The sequence below is a fragment of the Squalius cephalus genome (assembly GCF_949319135.1).
Source record: "Squalius cephalus genome assembly, chromosome: 11".
NCBI lineage: Eukaryota > Metazoa > Chordata > Actinopteri > Cypriniformes > Leuciscidae > Squalius > Squalius cephalus.
In genome coordinates this window covers 36,182,603-36,207,994 of record NC_137132.1, presented here as the reverse complement: position 1 = coordinate 36,207,994, position 25,392 = coordinate 36,182,603, and the positions used below count along the sequence as shown (strand labels likewise).

At 37.8% G+C, this 25,392-nt stretch overlaps 1 protein-coding gene across 5 annotated transcripts in view; it reads left to right on the top strand.

Annotated features, from left to right (window-relative positions):
* Positions 1 to 25,392, top strand: part of septin4b (septin 4b) — a 64,871-nt gene that overhangs the window by 17,921 nt on the left and 21,558 nt on the right. Inside the window, exon 1 of one of the 5 annotated variants that reach the window (XM_079885359.1) lies at positions 538 to 805. The exons of 1 other annotated variant lie outside the window; for it this stretch is intronic. In XM_079885359.1, coding sequence (XP_079741485.1) covers positions 755 to 805 — 51 coding nt within the window. In that variant the 5' untranslated portion in view covers positions 538 to 754. Of the gene's footprint in view, positions 1 to 537; positions 806 to 10,755; positions 10,930 to 25,392 lie in introns of those variants that run through there. 3 more of the 5 variants (XM_079885362.1, XM_079885358.1, XM_079885363.1) reach the window with 3 other exon arrangements.

Genomic DNA, 25,392 nt, shown 5'->3' with positions numbered 1-25,392 from the left:
GTTATGAACAGAGGCAGAGTTTACCTGAGTTACCCATGTTTTCATATCTACCAGCTAATCTCAACATATAACACATTTTGAACAATTGTCAGCTCAAAACTCACTTTCAGACACCAGCAAGTGTTTTAAAATAACTTCTTTGTGATCCGATGGGGATTATGATATAAAAATATATTTATATGTGATGCTAACAATTTGGATAATAAATACACATATGATTATGGAAAAATACCAGAGACTGCTTGAAGAATTTAGACAAATTATACTGAGCACCTTTCAGTGCCCTAGAAACAGCTCAGGACCCCTAGCGGCCACTCAGTATATACATGCAGTAGCACAGAACTGTGCTTAACACTTAACAAGAACAGTTTAGTGCCCTGGCAATGGCCAAAACAAACAAAAGCTCATTTTCTGCTGAAAAAGGAAAAGATCCAGTGTATTGTTGGGTATGTGCCCATGTTATCAAGCATGATTATGTAATCATTTGGCTGGTTTCCAGTTTGGTAATGTTCAGCTATAATGCCTGGACCTGAGGGTGGCACTGCATGCTAGCAGGCTACTTGGGGAAAAACAGAACAAATCAGCTCCTATCGCTCAGCTAGAGTAGAGCGAGTAGTAATCAACAAGAAAGCCCTGAAATCCGCTGTGGTTAGCAAAGCCTCTGCAAATCTGAGCCGGCGACGTGGAAACTAATTGAAGGGGATTGTGCGAAGAGTCATTCAGCTCTCTGCAGCAGTGCATCGGGACGGAGCTGATGATGCTGGATCCTTCAGACGAGCCGCTAGATCCTCCCTCTTCTGCTGAAGTAAGGCTGATGCTGGACTGATTTAGTATTCATTCCCTCTGGGTTTCTGTATTTGATTATCTCTAGCTGATTATCAGCTCCTTGCAACCAAAACAGTTTTGATTGATTCTTTTTGACTTCATGTTTGTCGTCTTTTTCTGTTCTCTTCAGATGGTAAAGTGTTTAGTTTAGTTGTAATAAATGTGTTGTATAAATGTGTAGGGGGTTTTTATTCATTTGTTCGATGTAGCTAACAGTGCAGCATCTTCTAACGTAAGTTTCTCATATAGAGGATCATAATTTTGAGGTTCAGATAAACGGATTGGCTTCGGCCTGTTTTGCCGAGTCAAACCACAGAAGATACTAACTTGGTAAAAGTTAGTGATGCTATCATGTAAATGTGTCGTATGGAGTTCCCCACATTATTTCCCACAAATACTGATAACACAAGCTCAAGTGTGCAACCTTCATAACAACACAGAATGTGTTCATCATTTTTTTTTCAATGATTTTGTGTGCGTGTGTATTGTGGATTGATAGCATGTGTCATTCTGAGTGAAATGATGTGTGTGCTCAAGTGAAGCTCAGATGCACAGTACAGTTCTGCAGGTAGAAATTGCACGTTTAGACATATGAGGCTTTTTCATTGGTTTGTTTTCAAAATATCAAAAATTTAAATAAGAATGGACCTTCTTAACTCTTTCCCCGCCATTGACAAGTTTTTTTCTGTCATTTATGACACAACACTTCTCCGCCGGAAGCGGAAGTCGTCATAGTTGGGTAAACTTTTACAGCAGTGAATGAGTGACTACATTGAATATATATTTTTGTGTTCCCATTTGCTCAAATAGCAAAAGAAAAAACTCCACAATAGTGTTTTCATAACTTTCAAAAAGAGGGAAAAAGATAGAGAGATTGATAACGGCAGTCAGAAGAGAGAAAGACGTCACTCTTACAGCCGCTCACAGCAGTGTTAACTAGTCTTGTAATTTGATGCAAAGGTAATATAATACAAAGTATTGTGTTATAAATGTGCATAAAAAAAACAAAAGAAATATAAAAACCTAAAAAGCAGGATTTACGACGCTGATGACCGTTAAAACGCGTCATCACAGTCCGTGAAAAGGGTCCATTCATGTTTTTCAGTGTTCTATACGTCAGGGGGCGCTGTGTTACACATCTTCTGAATGAGTACAGAATCTCCGGATCCAAGTTAGCACCGGATCTTACGCACAAGTAAGCAAACCAATACCAATGCCAATAGTTAGCACAGTCATTTCATGCTGGTTAATGTAATAAAGGTTATGGCAATAATAACAACCAGTGCTTCATTTGAAGAAGTATCTCCATCTGGACAAGTGGAGATGCTCTGGAGGAGGAACGTGATATTTAGCCTTGATGTAACTGCTCAAAAAGCCTCTTAAAATGAATGTTTGTGAGGGGAGTAAATCTACTTTAATCCACTGCAAACAGACTTTTGGTTCTCTTGTGGAAAAGCCACTTTATACCATCTAATTAATTCCCCTGGATAAAGCCAAGCCCTGCATTTATGCTCTCATATTCCATTGTTCACTCAGAATGTCACTTTACAGAAGTGAGACGGGTTGAGAGTGAATGCTGTTTGATGTTGGCTTTGGATTGCTGCTCGTGCACCGCAGTCGGGCATCAATTAAAACAAATGGCAGGGAAAATATGAAGCGTTATAATTCATTTCCATATTTATTTGAAGTTCTCCTCAGGGAGAAGTGCTTCATGTGTGACTGGATCACTGGATGTGTTTGGAGGAAATCAAGTGCTTGTAACAGGAAAAACATTTTGTCTGTTTGTTTGTCTTTCAGTCTGATGTGAATGATTATACAGCAGCACTTACTGTACAGACTGTGCATTTATGATTTACACCTTCTGAATGCCTGGAACGCAAGTCAGTTTAAGGCTACTCGCAGAAGTGTCGGGACAGACTGAGAGGAAGCAGTATTGTTTTTCTTTTGAACTAGGCTGGTCAGAGCGAGGCGGTGCATCTTGGGAGATTTCTGGGTTATTTTTAGAGTTAGCCTGAGAATTCAGGCGGAGGTCACCTCGAAAAATTCAGCTCTTACAAGTGGCCATGAAATATATTCTCCTGTGATGTGGTGAATTCCAAACATTTGATTTTCTGCTACTGATACATTTATCAGGGGGCTGTAAAAAACCAGCTCTGGTGGGGCCGTTGGCGGTGCTGTTGGTGTAACCGCTCCGGTTCTACTCGCCCCTACTGGATCCCCATTAGCTTCCATGGAGTGGTTGCTAATCTTCCTGGGGTCCACAAAACAATACAAGGACAAAAAGCAATACAAATAATAAATAAAAATACTCAGATCAAATCAAACCAAGTACACCAAACTGTACTTCTTCCACATTATAGTCTTTTGGTGTTTCCGTTAATTGTAGAGGTGACATATTATGCCCCTTTTCACAAGATGAAATATAAATCTCTGGTGTCCCCAGAATGTGTCTGTGAAATTTCAGCTCAAAATACCCCCAGATCATTTATAGCTTGTCAAATTTGCCCCTTTTTGGGTGTGAGCAAAAACGCACTGTTTTTGTGTGTGTCCCTTTAAATGCAAATTAGCTTCTGTGCCCCGCCTCCGTTCAGAAGACGCCTGATCCTTTACGCAAGCTTCGGATACTTGGCAATAACAAAACACGCAAATAATCGTAGTCATCCAAAATCTCAGAAATAACCAGTAGCGAGTGCAGCCTTACGAAGAGTTTAACTTTTAGACACGCCTGGACGTTTCTGAACGGTTAGTGGACACATTTATGTAGTTGTGGAGTTACATTGATTTTACACAAATTTCACAATAGGTCAATATTCACCATTAACTAAACGCTTTTCACCTGCCTTACAGCTACTCCGACTGATGCATATGATCAAATAGACAGTTAGACATGCATCCCGTGTTTACTTCTACTCTTATTTAGTCTATACCTATTTGCCACCTTACTTTATATTTTTCCCGCCGTTTTAATCTGAGGCGCGAGTCTTGACACCCACGCACGCTCTTTTTGTCCATAATGGAGCACGCGTCACATCACCTATAAGCGTCGCGCCAGCCACAACTTACGGTACTGATCCACTTGTCCCTGCGACACTTCTGTCGCGCCGCACTCCGCTTATTCCTATGGGTGACGTCAAGCGACTTCGCAAAGCATCCCAGGAAGGCGGCGCGTCATTTGGAAAAATGCTGCGCATCAAAAAGCCTTCATCTTTATGCAAATGAATTCCGTTGAACTAGACGCAACTATTCAATAGAAGTAGAGCATATGGAGACGGGGGGAAGTCTCTCGCAGGTTTTAAATACGCAACATTTCCCGCTCAGTCAAAACCACAGCCATAGCGGTAACAAATAACATTACGCTCATCAACGTACAAATGTGGGGAGGCGTCGCGACAGCACGCGACAGTCGTGTCGCAAAAGTGGATCAGTACCATTAGCGTCGCGCCTGCGATCCTGTTCTTATTTATCTATTTGTCATCTTATCTTATATTTTATTCCCTTTTTTTGTCCATAATGGAGCGTGCATCACATCACCTATAAGCGTTGCGCCAGCCACAATAGCGTTGCGCCTGCCTCAAAATCTCTCACTGTTTAAATCTACCAGACACTCCGATTGATGCACATGTGCAAACAGACAGTAAAATACTGCTCTTATTTGCCATCTTATCTCACATTTTATTCCCTCTTTTTGTCCATAATGGAGCGTGCGTCACGTCACCCAAGTGTCGCACCAGCCACAACCTAGCGTCATGCCTGCCTCAAGATCTCTTACTTTTACTGCCTGATACTGCGATTGACAGCTGAAGGGAAAAGCAGACGAAGATTCCTCAGTGTATCGATTTGTTTGTTTTATAGCCTAGGCCTATCTATTTTAATTTATTAATCATCTTAAGATAAGATGATTATCTTAAGATGTTTGTGTGAAAAACTGGCAAAATAACTCTCTTTTATTTTATTATTTTAGATTAATCATTAAAATGCTGTCAATTTCACACTCTTAAAGTCCATTTGTGTTGGATTTGCCTTACCGGTATTGTTTTTTTAACGGCAACAGGCAGAGCAACCGATTGGTAAAACCCCATGCACTATACACTGAAAAAAAAAAGATGTCTAAACAAAAGATTTATGTATTTGAATTGCATATAAAATTTCCATCAATTTGGATTACATAGTTACACAACACAAACAAATTAATAATCTGAATGTGATTCATAAATGAAACAGATAAGATTTATGTAATTGTATTAATAAACTGAATGTGATTCATATGTGTCAGCCATACGTAAATGAAACGGGTAATATTTATATAATAGTACACAGCAATACGCCCATGTTAAATTAACACTGCTCAGTGTTCATATGTGTGCACACTACAGAGTTAAAGTACCATTGAAGCAGTGTTGAAGTTAATGAGATAATTAAGTGATGATTGAGCATTAATGATGAACACCTGCTGTTACCAAGCAGAATCACTGAAGAAAAGAGAAACACAAGAACTACAACTGACTTCAGCCACAGTCTTAGATGAAATCAACTGAAGATAAAAGACATTAAATCTGTGAAGATCTCAGCAGAGGAGGATTAAACAACTCCACAAACAGCATTACCAGGTTCACATATTACAAACCAGTGTGACTCTGTTCATGTAATTTGTTTTAATGAAACCAATAGTTTCATTTTAAGTCACCATGATGGTGGTCAGTGTTTGCTTTAGTTGGGCTCTTGATTCTTGACTCTTTAATATTAGATTTTCTCTGGCTGCTGTAATCGTGTGTTTATAAAGCACATTTGTTGGGGCAAAAAAAAGCCAAGAGAAAATGTGATCAGGTGATGTTTGCTGTTTATTGATGATGACATAATTATCATGTTGTGGCCTGAATCTCTGATCTCCATCTGTGTCTAATGCATTGATTATATAGGTAATGTGTTATTAATTTTGTTTTATTCATAATAGTAGTTAGGTAACTTGACAGCATGAAATCCAACAGTGTTAGTCAAATACTATACAGGACTTTAAAAAAAATGTAGTGCATTAAACATTTTCATCTACATAATTACTTAGACATCAAGAATCAGCATATGACTCTCAGCAATGGTGACAATCAATGAAATGCTTCATGCTGCAGTGCATGCTGGGTACCACCAATCAAAACCCACCCATGGCTCCCAGGATGTGTTGCGGCATTAATAAATTATGCAGCTGGATTTTTAGTAGCTTGTTTTATGCTCAGAGTTTATCTGTTTATCTGGAAATTTTCGTTTGATTGTCACCATTGTTGAGATTCATATGCTGTTTCTTATAGTGTGTGTCTAAGCAATGCCATAGATTAAAAGTTCTTGTGCAATAAATATTTTTTAAAAAACAACATATTATTTGATAACCACAACACTGCTAGATCTAATGCTGTAGAATTAAATGACTACTACAACAATGAATAAAACAAAATAACACATTACCTATATAATCAGATCATTATACACGGAATAAGATCAGGGGTTATTGAACGGTTATTGATCAAAATTCATGTATAACTTTGATGAAAGGTTTTGATCAACTTGACTACTGTATTTGCAGTTTTGAAACTTGCATGGAATAAATATATTTAGAATAGTATAGGGGTTGAATTTGCATACACTGAAAAACATTTGATGTAGAAACTATTTTCACTCAAAAATTGCTAAATTTACAAAGAAACGGCAAGTAACACATTGAATTAAATGTGACATTTTTAAGATTTGCCAAATGAGCATTGAGTATTTAATAATTGTACAAAACATTACAATGCAAGTTGTAAAAAGGACTGATTGGTCATGGATGTGCTGCTTTGAGGAAGACATGAACCAAGACACACTCTTCTCAAGACCATCCTCTTTAAAAAGTGTTACTTTTCACTGAGATGAAGATGTGATCCACTGCTTTGCTGAAAGCTCGCTGGTCTGCTGTGTTGATCCTCATGTAGGTGTCTGCTATTGTGATCTGTTCCCACAGCTCTCATGAGTGAACACTTCCCACATCACACGTATGTGTCCGATTACTATTTTTATCTCATGAACTCTCACTTCCACTCATCATTTCATCTTCCCACTTCTCCATGTTCGGAAGAAACCTTCATCCACTATCCCTGATGCGTCACACAACATCAGCTCTTCACTCTCTACAGTTCTTGGGAAGGTCATTTGATTATAGTAAATTGCCTACAAAAAATATATTTGCAGGATTTTTTTTTTTTTTTTTTTTAAGCAGCTCATGATTTTAATTCAACTGTCTATTCCTGTTCCACCATCATCACATTAATTATTAACTCAGTATCAGTCGTTCACTCTCGTAACCCTCTCCCAAACATTCCCCGTCACCAATGCAGCACAATCCCATCTCAATTAATTATATGATTGTAAGTAAAACCTTCCAAAGTGTACAGACAGGTCGACCACAGGAATGAGTGGTTAAACACTGAAGGCAACTAAGGCAAGCTTTCTATTGCTCTTTTATGCTCTTTCTCATTATTATGGACGTTTCAAAGACCCAAACCCCAAGTATAGATCACAATTGTCACTGACCCAAGTCATCTAGAGTCCAGGGCTGGGTTTCCCGATAACGTTGTCTCTTAGCGCGCTACGAAGACTCTTAAGGTATAACTTAACTATACCATTTATAGGCGTGTTCCCCGAACCATACCTTAGGAAGCTGCTTAAGATATACCTTCTTACGTGCGACGTTACCCGGTGCTGTCCGTGGTGATGCTGCTGAATCTGCTGATATCGACGGCTCGAGAATCAACTATTCTCTCGTGCAGGGACTGTTTCACTGCTTTATGTAAGAAAGCGGCGGTCTTTATAAATGAAGCACTTCAGAAATCGTTGAAATTGCATTTATTAGGACTCATGGGATATTATAAAAAATAATCCAAACTATAATAGCCTATAATAGCCTAGCCTACATATTTTAAAATTGTAACATATATTGCTGCCATAATAACCATTTCAAAAAATGTACGTGCCTTCTTCTCTTTCCCATTTTTGTGCGCTGAGGTGGAGCTGCGATGAAATATTGTTCTTGAAATACTTTCCAGCATTTCAGTAATAAAAGTGTACATCTTACGTACGGTGCTCGGCAGTGATCAAAAAGGATTTAAACAGTGAATTTTGAATCTCTTCTTGTAAACTCAGAGATGTGGATTCAGATGGCAATTAAATTCACACACGACCTGTTTTGTCAAAAAACAATTTGGCCGGGGATTTTTACGCGGGTTGGGTGAGAAAAAACACTGACAATATGGATTCGGACGGCAATAAAATCAGTTACCCCTGTAAATGCTTAAAATACCGTACGAGCCCATGAGAAACAATTAGCGTCCGAATAGGACTAAACTGACAGTAGCTTTCACTGGCCTTTGAAAGCGCTCCACGGACGCGCCGTCTTTTAGAACAACCATTCGCTGTATCCCTGTCATAGTTTGAGCAAACTCCCCACCACTATCATTCCCTTTAAATAGACTATTAAGCCTTTAATGGTTTGCCAGCTGATGTACCTTTGGATAATATAATTAAAAAATCTAACAACAATCAGTGTAATGATAATTTTATTCTTTGCATGAAAACACTTGAATTTGCCTAATTGAGCACTGTCTGGGTGTATTAAAACTTCAGAATTATATTCGTGTAGACCTGCAACAGTGATAAGGTGAAGCTAAGAGTGGTCCAGACCAACCTTCCGAACGCATGACTTACAGAAGCTATACTTAAATAAGAACGTTTTGGGAAACATGTATTAACGATAAGGTACAGCTTAAGGTGTAACTTAAGAACGACGTAGCGTTAAGAAGGTTTCGGGAAACCCAGACCAGAGCATTACAGACTGTGAGCTCTGAGCTTTTGACTCGAGCCAGTGAGAACCAACATGGAAACCACCAAAAGACCCCTGCAACCTCATCCTACCAGCCTGGCAACTACTCACAAAACCCTAGCATTGTCACACTGAGTTTAGACACAAATCCCTCTCATTTTCTTCAAAAAAATCTATAATCAAGTTTCTAAATGCTTGTTTGTAATGGTGACATAGATGTATTCTATAAGCTAATGAACATGGATCGAGCCTCTTAACCTGTAATTATCCAGCAGTGTGACGCCGCTGCTTGTGAAATGTCACTCGGCAGTTGGCCCTACAGAAGGTTAATGCTCTGTTGGTTGCTCAAATGTCCTTTTAAATGCTCTTTCCATATCCCGACTGTGATCTCTGGTTGGCGTCATATTAATTGCATTTGGCAACGATGAACCGCATTTAATCAAGTCTGTTCCAAAGAAAAGAGCTTCCAGTAGTTGCTGAAACATGGAAGTGTGTACTTGAGTTACATGAGTTCAGTAAACAGCCTGAGTGTGTCGTTTTTGAACTAGAGTATTAAAGATGAAATTGAAGAGGTTAGTCCATATCTGTAGTTTTGTGTAAAATAAACTTTTAGCAGATATATGGATTTCAAACGCACAGTGTTCTTCAGGAATGTGGACAACATATCGATGGCATCATCTCCTGCTCATGCTCTATAGTTCACAAATTTTTGTCCAATCAAATGCTCAGCTGTAATAAGAGTGTTTCTCCCTCTTAACCCTCTGAGGTCGACAAACGCGCGGGCGCGTTTTGCTGGATTTTCTCCACATTGTAGCACTATAAACTTAAATTACTCAGTCATTTATAGTCATACAGAAAAAAGAAATATAAAAAAAGAATCTGTGATATTTCTCCTTTTGTATGTGTCCACTTACAATCAAACCAAAACATTGTGCTTTTGTAAAATAAAGAAAATAAACAGGGTGTGCGTTCTGCCTCTCCGTCGCGGTGAACTTTTGTTTTGTGCAAACAGCATATGTTGTGCTGGGCCTTTGGATAAGCTATTATAGAAGACAAGTCCTTCAATATGTCCTGCCCCAACTTCCTGTTTGAATAGAAGATGCTTCAACATAATAAAGACAGTTGTGCTGGTAAAACATCCCATGGGTTTGTGAGACTTTCATGAGTCCGTGGCCAGCCCGTTCAGTGCCGTTCTTTCTGCATCTTTGCCAACTGCAAACCAGTCCTTCTCCTGGAGGGTCACTGTCCACAGAGCTCAGCTTCAGCCCCAGTTATTACACCTGAACACCTAATCAAGGTCTTACTAGGCACACTAGAAGCTTCCAGGCAGGTGTGTTGAGGCAAGTTGTAGCTGAACTCCGCAGGACAGTGGCCCTCCAGGAGCAGGATTGGAAACACCTATGATTGCTTCAGACTCACATTAGAAGTCTTGTTGTATCAGAGGCAGATGCTGACTGGATGTGTCCACCATCAGCTCTCTAGAGCACCAGTGATGAAGCCAAATACTTAAACGGGTACAGCCCGATTTCCAGAGAATCAAAGGTATCAGCAGTATCAAATGTAAAATGTGGAAATAGCCATATTTTCAAAGCAGTTTCATGAAAGCACATTAGCTTTGCTAGACATTTGCCTGCATGTCAACACATGCTGACATAAATTATTCCTTTCTGACGTGACTTGACAAGTGTTTCCCGCAGTACTTCACGACTGATGATTGTTTCGTTCCTTACTACTGGAAGTTAAATAAAATCTGATAAAATCTTACTGGACTGAGAAAGAGTTGTCCAGTTTTCTGGACATTAGTGTGTGTAATTTAGAAAAAAAAAGAAAAAAACCCTGCATTTTCACTTCTTTTATACATTTATATTTATTTTAAAGTAATCGGTTGACATGGCTGTCAGTAGATATCAAGATATGCATGGTGGATTTTTTTCTCACTATCTTCTTTTCACAGAAATCTATTATATCAGTGAATTAAAATGTATTTTGAGTTGTTCTGCTGGGTTGTCCTCACAGTGGTCCCCCGTGGAGACGCCTCCCTCAGCTCCGTCCGCTGCCTTCATATCCTCCGTTTATCTGCGTCTCCTGCTGGTATTTCCTGAACTCCATTGTGCCGGGCACATTCGGTCTCTCTGGCCTTCATGTGCTCACTCTCGTTCTCCTTTTGCAGCTGCTGCTGAGCCTCTGCATGTGTGTGTGTGTGTGTGTGAGGATTCATTCATCTTGTGCTGAGGTGGTTTTGCTGATCAGCATTCTGCGGGATGGTAAGTGGATCTGTGCATCTGTCAGCTGCTGCAGGCAACACACACGTCTGTCTCGCCACCTGTGTGAGATCTGTCTGAGGGCTACATTGATGTGTAGGTAATATTAATGCATCAATCTAGTCGCTATGATGGTGGTCTGGTGGTTTCGCTTGCAGGAATGCTTGTTTTGAGAGAGTTACACAGCGACGGGACGTCGCAGGTGGCAATAATGCCATGATGATGTAGTTGTTCAGCAGGAGATGTTTGGATTATGAATACGTCAGACTAACAGGCATCAGGTTTGTGTGTGTTTAAACATGTCATCGACAGACCCAGAGGGGAAATGCAAAGTCTTTTAATATTTTCTGCACTGCTTTTTGGGGGAAATCTGCAGTATAACACTCTTTGTTAATATGACATTTCCTAAACTGATGAATATGCTCAACACGGCCAGAACTTGATTGTATTAATTAAATAGTGAAAAGTGTCTGCATGTGTCAGCTGGTTTCAGAGGCTGTGCAACTACATCATGCATTGAATAGCTTGCACATTCAGTCCAAATTTAACTAGTCCAGCCAATGCCAGCATTTTTTGATCATATTCACAAAACTTTCATGGCCACCAGCATATTGTGTTGCATGAATATGTAAACATTCAACAATTTGTTATAGCTTCATTCATTCTTTTTTTTTTAATCAACTTTTGAATGTGGGTAAGTTTCATTAAAAAACAAAAATAAAAAATGTAAAGGGGTCATTAACTATATTGTTTTATCATTTTATAATGTTTCCTGGGATGCACTTATAATGTTAAAGTGTTGATTATAGCATTATATTTAGATCTATAGCATTATAATTTAGATCTATTGCATTATATTCAGATCGTAGCATGAGAGGTTGCAGCGATGAGCATGTAGCCGATCACAGACATGTTGAGCTCGTGAATGCAGTGATCTTGTCATTGTAACTCGACATAAGAGAGTCATTGATTAAAACGGGAGTTTTGGCGAGAGTCCAGAACTCAGTCATTGATAAACTCACGCTTGTCTGATTGACAGCTCCAGCGATTGTAAAGGGAGAAGTTGACCGATTAATCACTGGTTTGATTTACTGACACATAGACAAAGAACATCTGACTGTACATGATTCATTACATATCAGAAATCACTGGTCACAGATCAGGCATAAGAATTAACACAGTCACGTACATGTTGTGGCATTACTGTCGAGTCTATCGTAAAAGTCTGTTTGCAAAACCTGCGCCGAAATTGTGACTGATTTACCAAAGGATCCACAGTGAAATCTACCGAATACAAATAAATAATGCTCAACTGAGACATTGTTGTCTCACATTGTTGAAAATAAATAAGCACATTCCTGGCATTAGGATCCTTTGGAAGGTAGTTATTTTTAGTCCAGTGATCCTGTATCGCCCTTCTCTCCTCATCATCTTACTAACACACCAGTGGGCGGGGCTAAAGTTACAATGATGAAGTAGGCATTGATCTTCTGTAGAGGCGGTCTTTCACCTATCTTAGGTACATTCATCGTTATCTGGGCTTGGTTACAATAAAATCTGTTTTTGGACTAACAAGGAAGTTTTCAGATCTGAAACTTACAGGATATACTTATAGTATGATGACCTCTTTAAACAAAAAGCTAAGAAAATATTTATTTATTTTTTGTCAAAGACTACGTCCAGATCAGATTCTGAAAGATTATCAAAACACAGATGGAGTAGATCGAGTCCATCAACACCCTCATAGCTTCACAGTCCTAGAGCTCGTCCTGGGTCGACATTTCATTCAATAACGTTAGGCAGTTTCACTTGTTTTTGGATCCAGAGATTCTGTACTCTTTCAGAAGATGTGTAACAGCGTACCATACCATATAACAGTGAAATAACGTGTCAATGGTGGAGAAGCGTTGTGTCATAAATGATGAAAAATCTTGATGTTGGGAAAAGAGTTAATAAACATTTAAAATGAAGCGCATGAGATTGTGTAGACCTTGGTAAATGACAGGCATTCCTGTTCCTGCAGGCACAGATACCGTATGGAAGCTGTGAAGATGTTATAAAACAAATACATATGTTATATCTTTTTCCCACTGAGAGAACTCTTGAAGAGTCCCAAGTAAACTATCATCAACATGTGAAACACTAATCTGACAGCAGATTATGAATGGAGTTGTTTAGTCTCAAATTCAACTTCACCCCCTCTTGTCTCTTTTTGCAGTTCATCACATTTGAATCTGACAACAATATTAGAGCAAGCTAGGATGAGAAGACACCAGTATCACTGTCTTACTGAAGCGTTTATTTACCAACCAAACAAGATAAACACGTCTACAGTAATTAAATAGAGCATATTCAACAAGATACACAGTCAACTTAATACAAAGTAAATATTCCAGGTAATATTTGAATTTTTTTATTTTTGTACAAAGATAATAACATCAACATGTTGTTTTTATAATATCATATTGATTATTGTGTTGCACGGTATAAACATACCTACATTCATAGTTTTTGGTGGCACTTGGCATTCAAAAATGTGAAAACTCCTGGTTTTGATGACGGCCTACTTGACTTCCATTGGGAATTAATTGTGTTCTTTTCATAACTGGTTTATGAGTCTTATTTATGGTCCGTGGCAGTCAGCAGCATGCCATAGATATGGTATATAGAGGCTGATCCAGAAATAATTCAGTGTATTCCTGTAAGATCAGCCATTATCCGGGTTCAAGACCCTGAAAAGTCTTTGAACTGCAGTAGACTCATTTAGTCTAATGGCTTCAGCTTTGCACATTCAGAAGTTGAGAGATTTATGTAAATTGATGGGTTGCCTGTGATTGGTTTAGAGCATAGAGCGGTCAGAGTTAATTAAAGAGACACTTGAGTGTCCAGACTGATGTAATGCTGAATGTCGTCTATATTCTCTAATGTTGAGTCTCCGTTGGAGTGTAAACTCTGTGAAAGGACTTGAGAAAGCGATGCATGTCTCAGCGGTTCGTCAAGGGACTCTGTGGCCTAAAACACTGCGGTAAAAGATGAGGATTGACAGCTGATGAATTAAAGATGAATGTACATTGTCCCTGATGTTGATGGCCTGATCAGTGAGACAAAACCACCTTTAAAGGTGAAGTGTGTAGTTTCTGTGACACTAGTGGCACCAAGCAGACTTGGTGAAAAACTTCTGCATATTTTGCAAACGGTCCTTTAAAAAACTGAATTAAGAGATTGTAAAACATACATGCTCTACCTTTAAAGCCGTACATGAGCTGAAGCCACGGACTGTCTGTGTCCAGGGCTCACGTCATATAATATGATGCTGAGCTACAAAATAAGCACACAGTGTTTGGATTTGATCTCGGCATGTCATAATAGAGATTGTGCATGGCACATTGCCCAGAATTACATTTTTATGGACGTTATGTTTACAGTAAAGCAAAGTCAGTCCAAAACCTACATACTTTTGTCTGTTTAGAAGAAAGTTTTGTGCTTATATAGTGGGTGGTTGAACATTTAAACATGAACAATGAACATAAAACATGAAAACCACATACTTTTTCACATAATTGTGGCTATTCAGAAATAGATTTTGTATTTATTTCACAATTTTATAGTCTAATTTTCTATTTTACAAATATGTTTTGAACTTACAAGTGAACATACAGCTGCTATTTCCAGTCATTAGTCTTTTGGAATCAAGCTTTTTCATGTTTGATAAAGATACATAACTTATCAGTCATCTCAATTCATATAAAGAAATCCGACTGACGCTGACATTATTTCTTCTGTTAAATATGAACAACTGTCAGTACAAACAAATTCTGGACAGGACATTGTGTTGCATGAGCTAATAACCCTTTCAAAGTAAAACATATTATTATAATTATTATTAATACATAGCCAAACAATCTTTGATGACAGTTAAAAACTGCAGAACTTATAAGGTTAAAACACATATGCATACATTTTAAACTTGGATTGCATATCATTTTTTTTAATGTGTTTTCATATTTCTTGGTATTATTCAAGTAAATAACATAAATAATATGTCCTAGACAGTCAGAAATTCCAGTGCATTCTATTAGTGATCTGTTTGATAAATAATAAAATCATAGGCTACATTGTAAGACATTTAATGCATTCACCAAAGTGTAAATGCACAGTGATTCAAGTATTTCAACATTTAAACATGTTATATGTTGTAGTATAACAAAATACCAAAGCAAGTGTCAACTGTTTTAAACAGAGATCTTACAAACATACTTTTTAAGCAAACCGTTACAAGTTAACAACAACCATTAACAGTTTTTGAGACACAAACTATTTCCCCAAAATAGCTGCTTTATTTTTAATTGTTTGTGCACATTTGTATAAAATTCCTAATTTAAGATGAACCTGGTGTGAAACTGGTCTCAGTGTGTGTTCATGTGTTCAGATGAAACAGATCTCAGCATGTGCTATCAGTTTGATCTGATGCTAAACGCCCGAGGCTTCAGATGCTGTTGCCATATACCGTATCTTCCCTCATGTTGAGCTGCTGTTATTTATTTTATTTACATTCGTTTGCAAGGCGTTAACACACACCATTTATATAATGTGATCACATGTTGAGTCATCTTGATGTTGTATCAGTCCTGTTGCACACAAAAGGAGATGTTAAGCAAATGTCCTTGCTGCACTTTTCCATGCAACGAAAGTTCAAAAAGTGCCATAAAAACATAAACATTATGCATATGACTTGTGTGATGAAGTCATTCAAAGTCATTTGAAAGCTTTGTGTGTGGGAACAGATGCAAGTCAGTCATCCCTTCTGTCTGCAGCCCTTCAAATCTCATTCTCATTTCTGCATTTTCTAACTTAATGTGTTGTTGTGTTTAGTGTTTCATGTCATTGTTGTAAAACCTGATGCAACCAGCCACAGCAAGCTTGAATATCCTCATGTGCAGATGAGTCTGGAGAGCTACAGTAACATCTGAAAGTTTGTGTGTGTGAAAAACTTAACATTCAGGGCTGTTCTTGACACAAAAGATGTGAAATGCAATGTACAATTATCTCTTTCTGTTCTTTTGACAGCCATTGCAACTTAAACTTTAAAACATATCATTTTGTCTCCAATGAAACAAAGAACATTTGACTGATATGATATATACATGTCTATATATATACGTATATACATTTTTCTTTCTTATGTAAACTCTTCTTCTAAGGACGACGACTTCTGTGATTGGACAGCAGAAGAGGACATGTGGTTGTCTTGGTCTCTGCTTGTTAAATCACGTCCTCAGGGACAGTGTAATGCTCTTATTAAAGCAGCCCATGTCTTCCTGCAACAGGAAATGACCATCATATCTTCTCTTGGCAGGGCGTGGCCATGATGCTTATGTATATTTGCAAATATTTGTATACATGTATGAGTGTGTGTGTGAGTGAGTGAGTATTTTTAGAGAAAGACGCATGTGAAGTATTATCTGATCCGTTGTAATACCGCTGTTTCCCCAACTGTTCTCCCAGTAGTCTTGTCCTGGTTTTGAAGTAAAAATGGAAATAAGACAGAGAATGTTGGCACACTTTCACAGGCACGTGCAGCACAACCTCCAGTGAAGATGAGACGAATCTCTGAATCTTACGCAACTGTTGTGTCTGGAGTTCACAGTCATCATGGCCTTCATCTTCATTTCTACAGCCAATGCTACAGGACACATCATTCACACACTGGACAGACGTGATTCACCAAATACAACATGTTTGTTGATCCTGGAACAACATTCCAATCAACCAATCAGATCTGAGGGACAAGCTTACAGTTTATGTCAAGTTTACGCTTACAATTAAGTCTAGGTGCTATTCGCCTATAATTTCCCTCTGATTTAACGGATAAGTTATGGGTAGGGTTAGGCTTAGGACTACATTTTCGGACTAGAATGTTGTTCCCAGATCAACAAAATATGTTGAACCAGGAACATTGGCAAAATCACACCTGGGGTCTCACTCAATGGCCATATTGGCTTATATCTCGCCACGTACTGACTTGAACCAAACATCCAGTTATCAGTGCCGAGCTCACACATGATGTGTGCCATTTTTCCAACTTTTTCCATTGGTTTGACATCCTGAACATGCGATTCAAAACCTCACTCTGTTTGAGCCGAGCGTGACGTGTCCACTGACTCGACCGCTGGTGTGAGTTTGGGCTGTTTGGGGAATGTTTGGGGAAACCTGTTTGGCAGTTATTAGTTTTGCAAGTCCATTTGGCTCCACTATTGGTGCAGAGATGGCACACATCAGACACTAACACACAAACACAATATTGTTATATAATTACTGTAATAGTATAAGTAATTCTTGAACAGGATACTCTCAAATGTCAGCTTTCTAAAGATACTTGTGTAAAGTTTCTTGAGTAGCAACCTTTTTATCTTTTTTATCTTTTAATCCTGATTCAACAAACCTGTCTGGAAGTTTCGAGTGATCCTGAAGCCCTTGATTGCCTGCTTCTGGTGTGTTTAATGGGGTTGAAGCTTAACACTGCTGGAAGGTGGTCCTCCAGGTGCAGGACTGGACACTACGGATTGATCCTGCTTGAGAAGAGCTTAAACCCTGGCCATTCTAGAGATGCTGGTCTTTCACACATCGAGATTGTTTATAGGGAATATGTGGCTTGCAAACCCAGTGACCTGCTGGCTGATGTACAGTTTGTGTTGCCCAGTCTGTATGTCATTTGGCAGAGGGGTGCCGGCAGTCAGTGCGCTCTAATGGCATAATGGGATAATCGTTCAGAGGATACACTGTAGGGAGGGGTGTTGCAATAGAGGACACAATGTCAACTACTGAAAAAAAAAACAACAAAAGGCCCAGACTTCCTCTGGACATTCCAGAGTGCAACATACTTTTTTTTCCAAGATAATTTAGCCTACCTGCTGAAGTGCAATGCACATTTCAAGTGTTTTCTTTAGACATTTTTGAAAGTCTGTGTGATATGAGATCCGGGCAGAGCCCATGGCTATCTCAAGCCCTGTTTGCACTTTCTCATCAGTGTGATTGGACCACAAGCGGTCAGTTGAGAAAGATTGGCATGTACTCTAGAGGTCTGCAACATGAGCCAAGTCCAATGGGACCCCAGAAAAGTTTCAGGTGTGTTTGAGGCCGCTCAGGTCTCATGGTCATGCTAGGTGATCCTTCACATGTCAGAGATGCATCAGGGTTTACACTACAAATAACTGTATCACAACTTCAATCTCTCAAACCACTAGGAAGGTCTTTCTCAGCATAGACTCCAAAGGAGGTAATGAACAAGACCGGCACCAGATTTACATTGTTTTGATTCATCACACACTTTTTAGTGTTTTGTCCAGCCCTTTCTGTTGCTAATAAACCTCATGCACTGGAATTAGGCCACCATGATAGCGGCTAAAGCTCTTTCACAATGCAGCAAGCAAATCCAAGACCGGGGCATGACCTTCCACATTCCTCTGTTGTTATGTCTACGTCTATTGTTTGCATCTCAGGTGAAATCGCTCTCCGCCCCTCGCCGTTTTGGCACAGAGAACTTTAGATAAGAACCATGACTCTTTATTCTTTATGGGAAAAGTAATTGTACCATTCACCATTTCTTTCACTCGAGGTCCAATGAAAATCAATAGACAGTGTAATCCTGCTTTTCCTCTGGACAGTCATGGCTGTTGACAGTGAGAATGCAGAATTTGGCTCATTACCATGTGCACAAATGCTTGATCGCTCGCCGTACGAGGGGTTTGCTGGTTTGCTGCGGTGGACCAGCCGACTGTTCTTTCGCCAATGGCTTGGTGTTTCATACTTTTTTTATGGCATTGTATTTTGTTATTTTGTAGGCATAATTGTACAAGTACCTGAAGCATAGCGTGTTAAACAAATTAAACAAAGCGGCAGAAGTCAGCGCTGCCTTTCTCAACCATAAATCAGCACTCAAGTATGTGCTATCACCTATAATTTTCACTTTCTTTAGCCACTAGCAGAGAACCAGCCTGCACATGAATGGGAATGGTGGGGTCGAAGCTGCAGGTGCGAGAGTCTGTGGGAAGTGCTTCATCAGCAGAACGGGATTGCTCGCACAGCTCTGGCCAAAGGCAGGGATATCGCTCGATCCGCATCGAGTTTGAACAGGAACTTAGAAGACTTGTAGATAAAGACTCTAATTGAATGCGACAGGAAGTCTGGGAAAGGTACTTTGCCAGCGCCAGTCAGTCCTTGAGAGGCCGTAGTCTACAGTAAAGAACTAACTAGGTATGTGGGAAACTGACAGACAGTGTTTTTCAGACCTAGAGCCCAGAACATCTACTCTCTGTGGGAACTATTGAACACACATTTGCTTTGCAAGAAAACAGATGATATAATCTATTATTCAGCTCATGTAGTCTTGAGGAGATTCTTCTCTATAAGGCATTTGCTAAATCAAGCATCACTCTTACTGACGTAGGGTTTGTTCAAATCGTGTTACACTTTGGCGTGCAACTCATCCTTCACCTTTTGAATTTCATGATTCATTGAGGAGAGGTGAGCTCTTACTTTACTAAGTGATCTGGATCATGATTGTCACTAAATGGACATACTATTGTAAAATACCATAGAGAGGGGGATCTAAGTCCTGTCTAGAGACCAGTATCCTAGATAAATGGGCTCTGATCTGAATGATTGACTGTCTACACTGTGTATCACAACTGTTCAGATCTGATTTGTGCGTCCCGTGGCACTCTTTAGTTTCTCAGAATATCTGCATTGGTTTTTATGGCAATGACGTTGCATTAGTAGGCATGTGGCAGAGACAACAACAACAGTAGCATGGAGGGGTTTGCATTACAGATGTTTTCTTATTCATAACTTGACAGTGTGTGGCTGCCACACTGGACCACTGCGTCTTCTGAGGCAGCGGCTGAAAGGTTTACGCAGTGCTGTCGTCTTTGCAGGTCTCAAAACTTGTCTCCTTTATATTGTAATTTTCTGCTATACATACAGTACAGGCCAAAAGTTTGGACACATTACTATTTTTAATGTTTTTGAAAGAAGTTTCTTCTGCTCATCAAGCCTACATTTATTTGATCAAAAATACAGAAAAAAAAATTTATATTGTGATATATTATTACAATTTAAAATAATTGGATTTCAAATTATTATACTTTAAAATATCGTTTATTTCTGTGATGCAAAGCTGAATTTTCAGGATCATTACTCCAGTCTATCACATGATCCTTCAGAAATCATTCTGATATGATGATTCATTATCAAAGTTGGAAACAGTTCTGCTGCTTAATATTTTTTCATAACCTGTGATACTTTTTTAGGATACTTTGATGAATAAAAAAAAAGAAAAAGAAAAAAGAAAAGAAAAAAAAAGAAGCAAATGTTTTCAAGATAGAAATATTTTATAACAACAATATACACTACTGGTCAGTCATTTGGGGTCAGTAATTTTTTTCTTTATTTTTTTTTTAAATAAATCAATAATTTTATTCAGCAAGGATGTGTTAAATTGATAAAAAGTGATAATAAAGAAGATTTATATTAAAAAAATATATATATATTTTGAATAAATGCAGTTCTTTTTAACCTTTTATTCATCAAATATATTAGGCAGCAGAACTGTTTCCAACACTCATAATAAATCAGAATATTAGAATGATTTCTAAAGGATCACGTGATAGACTGGATGTCACATGTGACACTGAAGACTGGAGTAATGATGCTGAAAATTCAGCTTTGCATCACCGAAATAAATGATAATTTAAAGTATAATAAATTGAAAACCAATTATTTTAAATTGTAATAATATATCACAATATTAAATTTTTTTCTGTATTTTTGATCAAATAAATGCAGGCTTGATGAGCAGAAGAAACTTCTTTCAAAAACATTAAAAATAGTAATGTGTCCAAACTTTTGGCCTGTACTGTATATATATATATATATATATATATATATATATATATATATATATATATATATATATATATATATATATATATATATGTGTGTACTACAGTTCTTTCTGGTTCTCCAATCTGATTGGTTGAGAGCCTTTTCCAGCCGTGCTATATATGTTTCATTGTTGTCAAATACACCTTTTTTTCTTTTTCTTTTTTTGTACAAATACTACTGTTATTGTGTCATGGAATGTAGTTTTAAGAGTTTTAAGTTTCATAACTTTATATTTAGGCTATATTTCACTTAAATCCTGAATGGCCTACTATAGCGCTGCTTTTGCACGTTTGACTGAATTGTTTGCTTGTGGTTTTTCCCCTATTGTCCTTTATAATGGCTATTCTTTTTAATTAAAATATTATTGTTCAATAAATATTATTATTACTGCTTCGAGTGTGATATTGCATTTATAAAACAGTTCGACGGCACAAGTTTGCAAATAAATAAGAAATAACAACAGAGTGAATTTAAATATCCTCTTTTGTGCAAAACTACTTCCTTACGCCACTGATAAGTGTGTGTGTGTGTGTGTGTGTGTGTATGGGTAATTCTATAATTGCAGGTACATTTAGTGTCCAAAGTGTATTTTTTCTGCTTTTTTTCAAATGGCTATATGTTTAATTATTTTAATAATTTGTTACTCATTATCATGGATCACAAGATGTTGCCGGCCATAACAATGTAATATTTTCGGTAAAATGTGTCTTATATAGCTGAAATTAGTCAGTGTATTTTTTCCTTCATGTATCATTGCATAATCAAAATATTTTATTTTAATTTTAATTCCTAATATCCCTAATTCTACAACATTAAATTGCTTTTAAAAATAACTTTTATCTTATAAAAATGTGTGTCCATAAATCTTGAGCCAATTCGGTTACCGTACCATACTTTGCCTTTAAATCGGTGGAATGATCTCCCATAACTAAGAGACAGCAAATTATATAACGTTCCCTCACTGATAAGATCTGAGGCAAACTAATAATAATAAAAAGCACTGAAAGGTGTGTGCTCTCTCTGAGAAAATATTTTAATCTAAAAAGTTTTTTGAGGTATTTTGTAAAATGTCGGAATTGTTACCACAATATCAAAAGGAAAACCGAATTTATCACTGATCACACAATGGGTTGATTTCATTAGTCTTAGCATTTATGCTAGCAAGAGTTTTTGGCTAAAACGTTTAAAATTGACAATTCTGTTAACGTCAAACTCTGTTACCAAAAGCAGAGGAACAATGTTGCCTAATTTGTCTGTAACAGAGTTGACAAGCAATACTATAAAGAAATATATATATCTTTTTTGTTAAAAGTAAAAAAGGAAGTAACTTATGTTTGGCAAGCACTGAATTATTATTACTGACTATGTTTTCAATAAGATACTGGTAAGATTTTCTGTTAGTGAATAGTTTTTTTTTTTTTTTTACTTTTTGAAATATTGAAATACTAAATGTATCTCCATTCATGGAATCACCCATATATACAGTATATATATAAATTTGACATGTCCTTATGTGGATGTGTGTTTGTAGATGTAATCACCAGCAGAGGGCGCTGCTCCGTCGTCATCAGCACTGCAGTGACGTCATCAGCCAGAGCCCAAACCATCCAGTGCAGTGTTGCCAACTTAGCAGTTTTGTTGCTAGATTTATTTACCAGCTTACCCTAGCAATTTGTCTTTTTCAAAATCACCTAGCAACAAATTTAGCTATTTTTAACATTTATTTGGCAACTTTTAGGAACTGCAATAAAAAGACACATTAATCTAAACGACACAAAAAGAGTAAACCACTGAACGGCTAGTCAGCCGGCAGCACACCAGCCTGAAGAGAGCGCATGTGAATGAAGCTGCTAGGTGCAATTATTCAAGAATCATTGTTCTTTATTGACACAGAATGTGATTAGCTTGTTCCAGTAATTGTTGTTCCAGTAGGAACACTGCAAGAAACAATATGTAGAAAAATGGGAAAGGTACTGGTAATTCTCTGCCAGGACATTAACCGTTAAGTTTGTAAATGCAATGCGTAATTTAACATACAAGTAAAACACCTGTGGAAATCAATACGGATAATTCCTTCATATTAACACTGGACACTGTGCCCTATTTTTACAGACTTTTTAAGAGTGTAGCACACTAACTAAATACTAGTTAATAAGAAAATACATAATAATGAAATTGTTCAAAAATGTGTAACTCTTCAGTAATTCAATGTTGTATTCAAAGATAAAAAATATCTGATCATAAAGAAATCATCGTTTGTTTTACTTTTACAAATAAAATATTTATATATTTTTTTTTTACTAAATAAATATAGATTTAAAATCATATTTTTCACTGAGATTTGCGTAATCTCATTGTGTATTCTCCGCAATAATGCACTTTTTGCGTCATGGTTTTGCACTGACGTCATCACACAATGACATCACAACGTCATTCAGCAACTTTTAGCAAGAACTCGACCTGCCTTCAGCAACTTCCCCTGAAGATCGTGAGTAAAAACACTCTCGTGTGAACCGGGCAAAACCTGACATCAGGCGAATGTAAAGTCTGACACAAACAGGATATGATTCTTCAAAGTACCTGTTTTTGATAGCGGCTGTCTAGACAGTTTCACACTGTGCTTAACCCCAGGCTATCTTTGTTGGAACCCCAGCTTTTAACCCTGGGTAAAGAACTGTTTCACATTTGTAATTTAAAAGCGGGTTAACACCATGTTTTACCCGGGGATGTGAAGCCCTGCTCCAGAGCTGGATTACAGATGTATTTGCACCGTTAACCCTGCATCGCAGTGCCAAGCGTGTACAGTGTGAAACCATGCAGTGCTTGAATATTACGACTAAATGCTTAGCAACCGACACCCAATCACGTGCCTCACATTCACAACACACTGCAAACATGCAAATACGAATGATAACCCGGGGTTTAGGAGTGTACAGTGTGAAAAGTCATCTGATGAATACCCAGGATTAAATGTAAGCTCCAGTGTGAAAGTGAAGCAAGATAAGCCAGGATTCTGTTAGCCCGAGGTTCAGGGGCCGTTTACACCACACCGTTTTCAACTAAAAACAGAAAACTTTTATGTGTTTTGGCCGTTCATTTACACGACTGCTGTGTTTTGAGGACCTGAACATGCAAGCTGTTGAAAACGGTATTTAACCCTCTGGTGCTCTGACCAAATTATAATGTCAATCAAATTATTTAGTATAATAATGTTTTTTATTTAATATATTGTATTTTAGGGGATTTTTTTTACACAAAATTATATTTACGCTGTTTTTATAATCGATTTATTCGCTTTTTGAGCATAGACCTGAAAATTTTATTTCCAACATACACTGTCGTGAATCTTGAATGCTTTAGAGCAACAGACTGAAATTTGCTCTCTTTTCAAAGTCGACACTTGGCAGATTATTGCTGAAGTGAAAAAAAGTTGTAAAAAAGTGAACTTAAAAAAAAGTAACAGAATTTTACGTGTGTTGTCATGAAAAATGCACGAAAATAATATTTAACATTTTTATATGAAATATATATTTTCAAAATCACTTTTTACTCTAAAACTGCAAGAAAATCAAAGCCATACATCTAAACAAGTTTGAGCTTGATATCTCTAAAAACTTGCTTTCAGTAGTTTCAGGAAGATTTAGTTTGGCTGCAGAAACAAAAGTTTTCACTAGACAAAATTTGTCCCATTCAATTCCGATGCGCTCATTTTTGACCGTGAGGAGCACAAGTGTGACTATTTTAACAGGACCATTTAACCTTTTCGAATCATGCCCATGAGACTTTTTTTGTGTGTTCACATAGCAAGTGCCAAAACCTTTGCCAAGTTTCGCACCATTCCAATCAAGTAAAAAATTTCGGTCAAAAATGACCGAAGAGCACATTAAAGTGCAACTTTTTGAAAACTACACTGTTATCGTCTGTGTGTAAACAACAAAAACGTGAATTTGTGAAAACAGTGACGTCATGCTCATGCGTATTACGCGTTCAGTATACAGGTGCTGGTCATAAAATTAGAATATCATGAAAAAGTTGATTTATTTCAGTAATTCCGTTAAAAAAGTGAAACTTGTATATTATATAGACTCATTACATGCAAAGTGAGATATCTCAAGCCTTTATTTGTTATAATTTTGATGATTATGGCTTACAGCTTGTGAAAACCACAAAATCAAAATCTCAGAAAATTAGAATATTACATGAAATCACACAGTAATTACACAGTGATACCATGGTCATTGAACCAGGTTTTGGTTCTTTTGGCAGTGTGGGCCGGTACAAATCCTGCTGGAGAATGAAGGAAGCATGAAGTGCTCTGGAAATGTCCTGGTAGACGGCTGCGTTGACTCTGGATTTAATAAAGCACAGTGGACCAAAGTCCTCTTTTCTGATGAGAGCAAATTTTGCATCTCATTTGGAAACCAAGGTCCCAGAGTCTGGAGGAAGAATGGAGAGGCACACAATCCAAGATGCTTGAAGTCCAGTGTGAAGTTTCCACAGTCTGTGTTGGTTTGGGGAGCCATG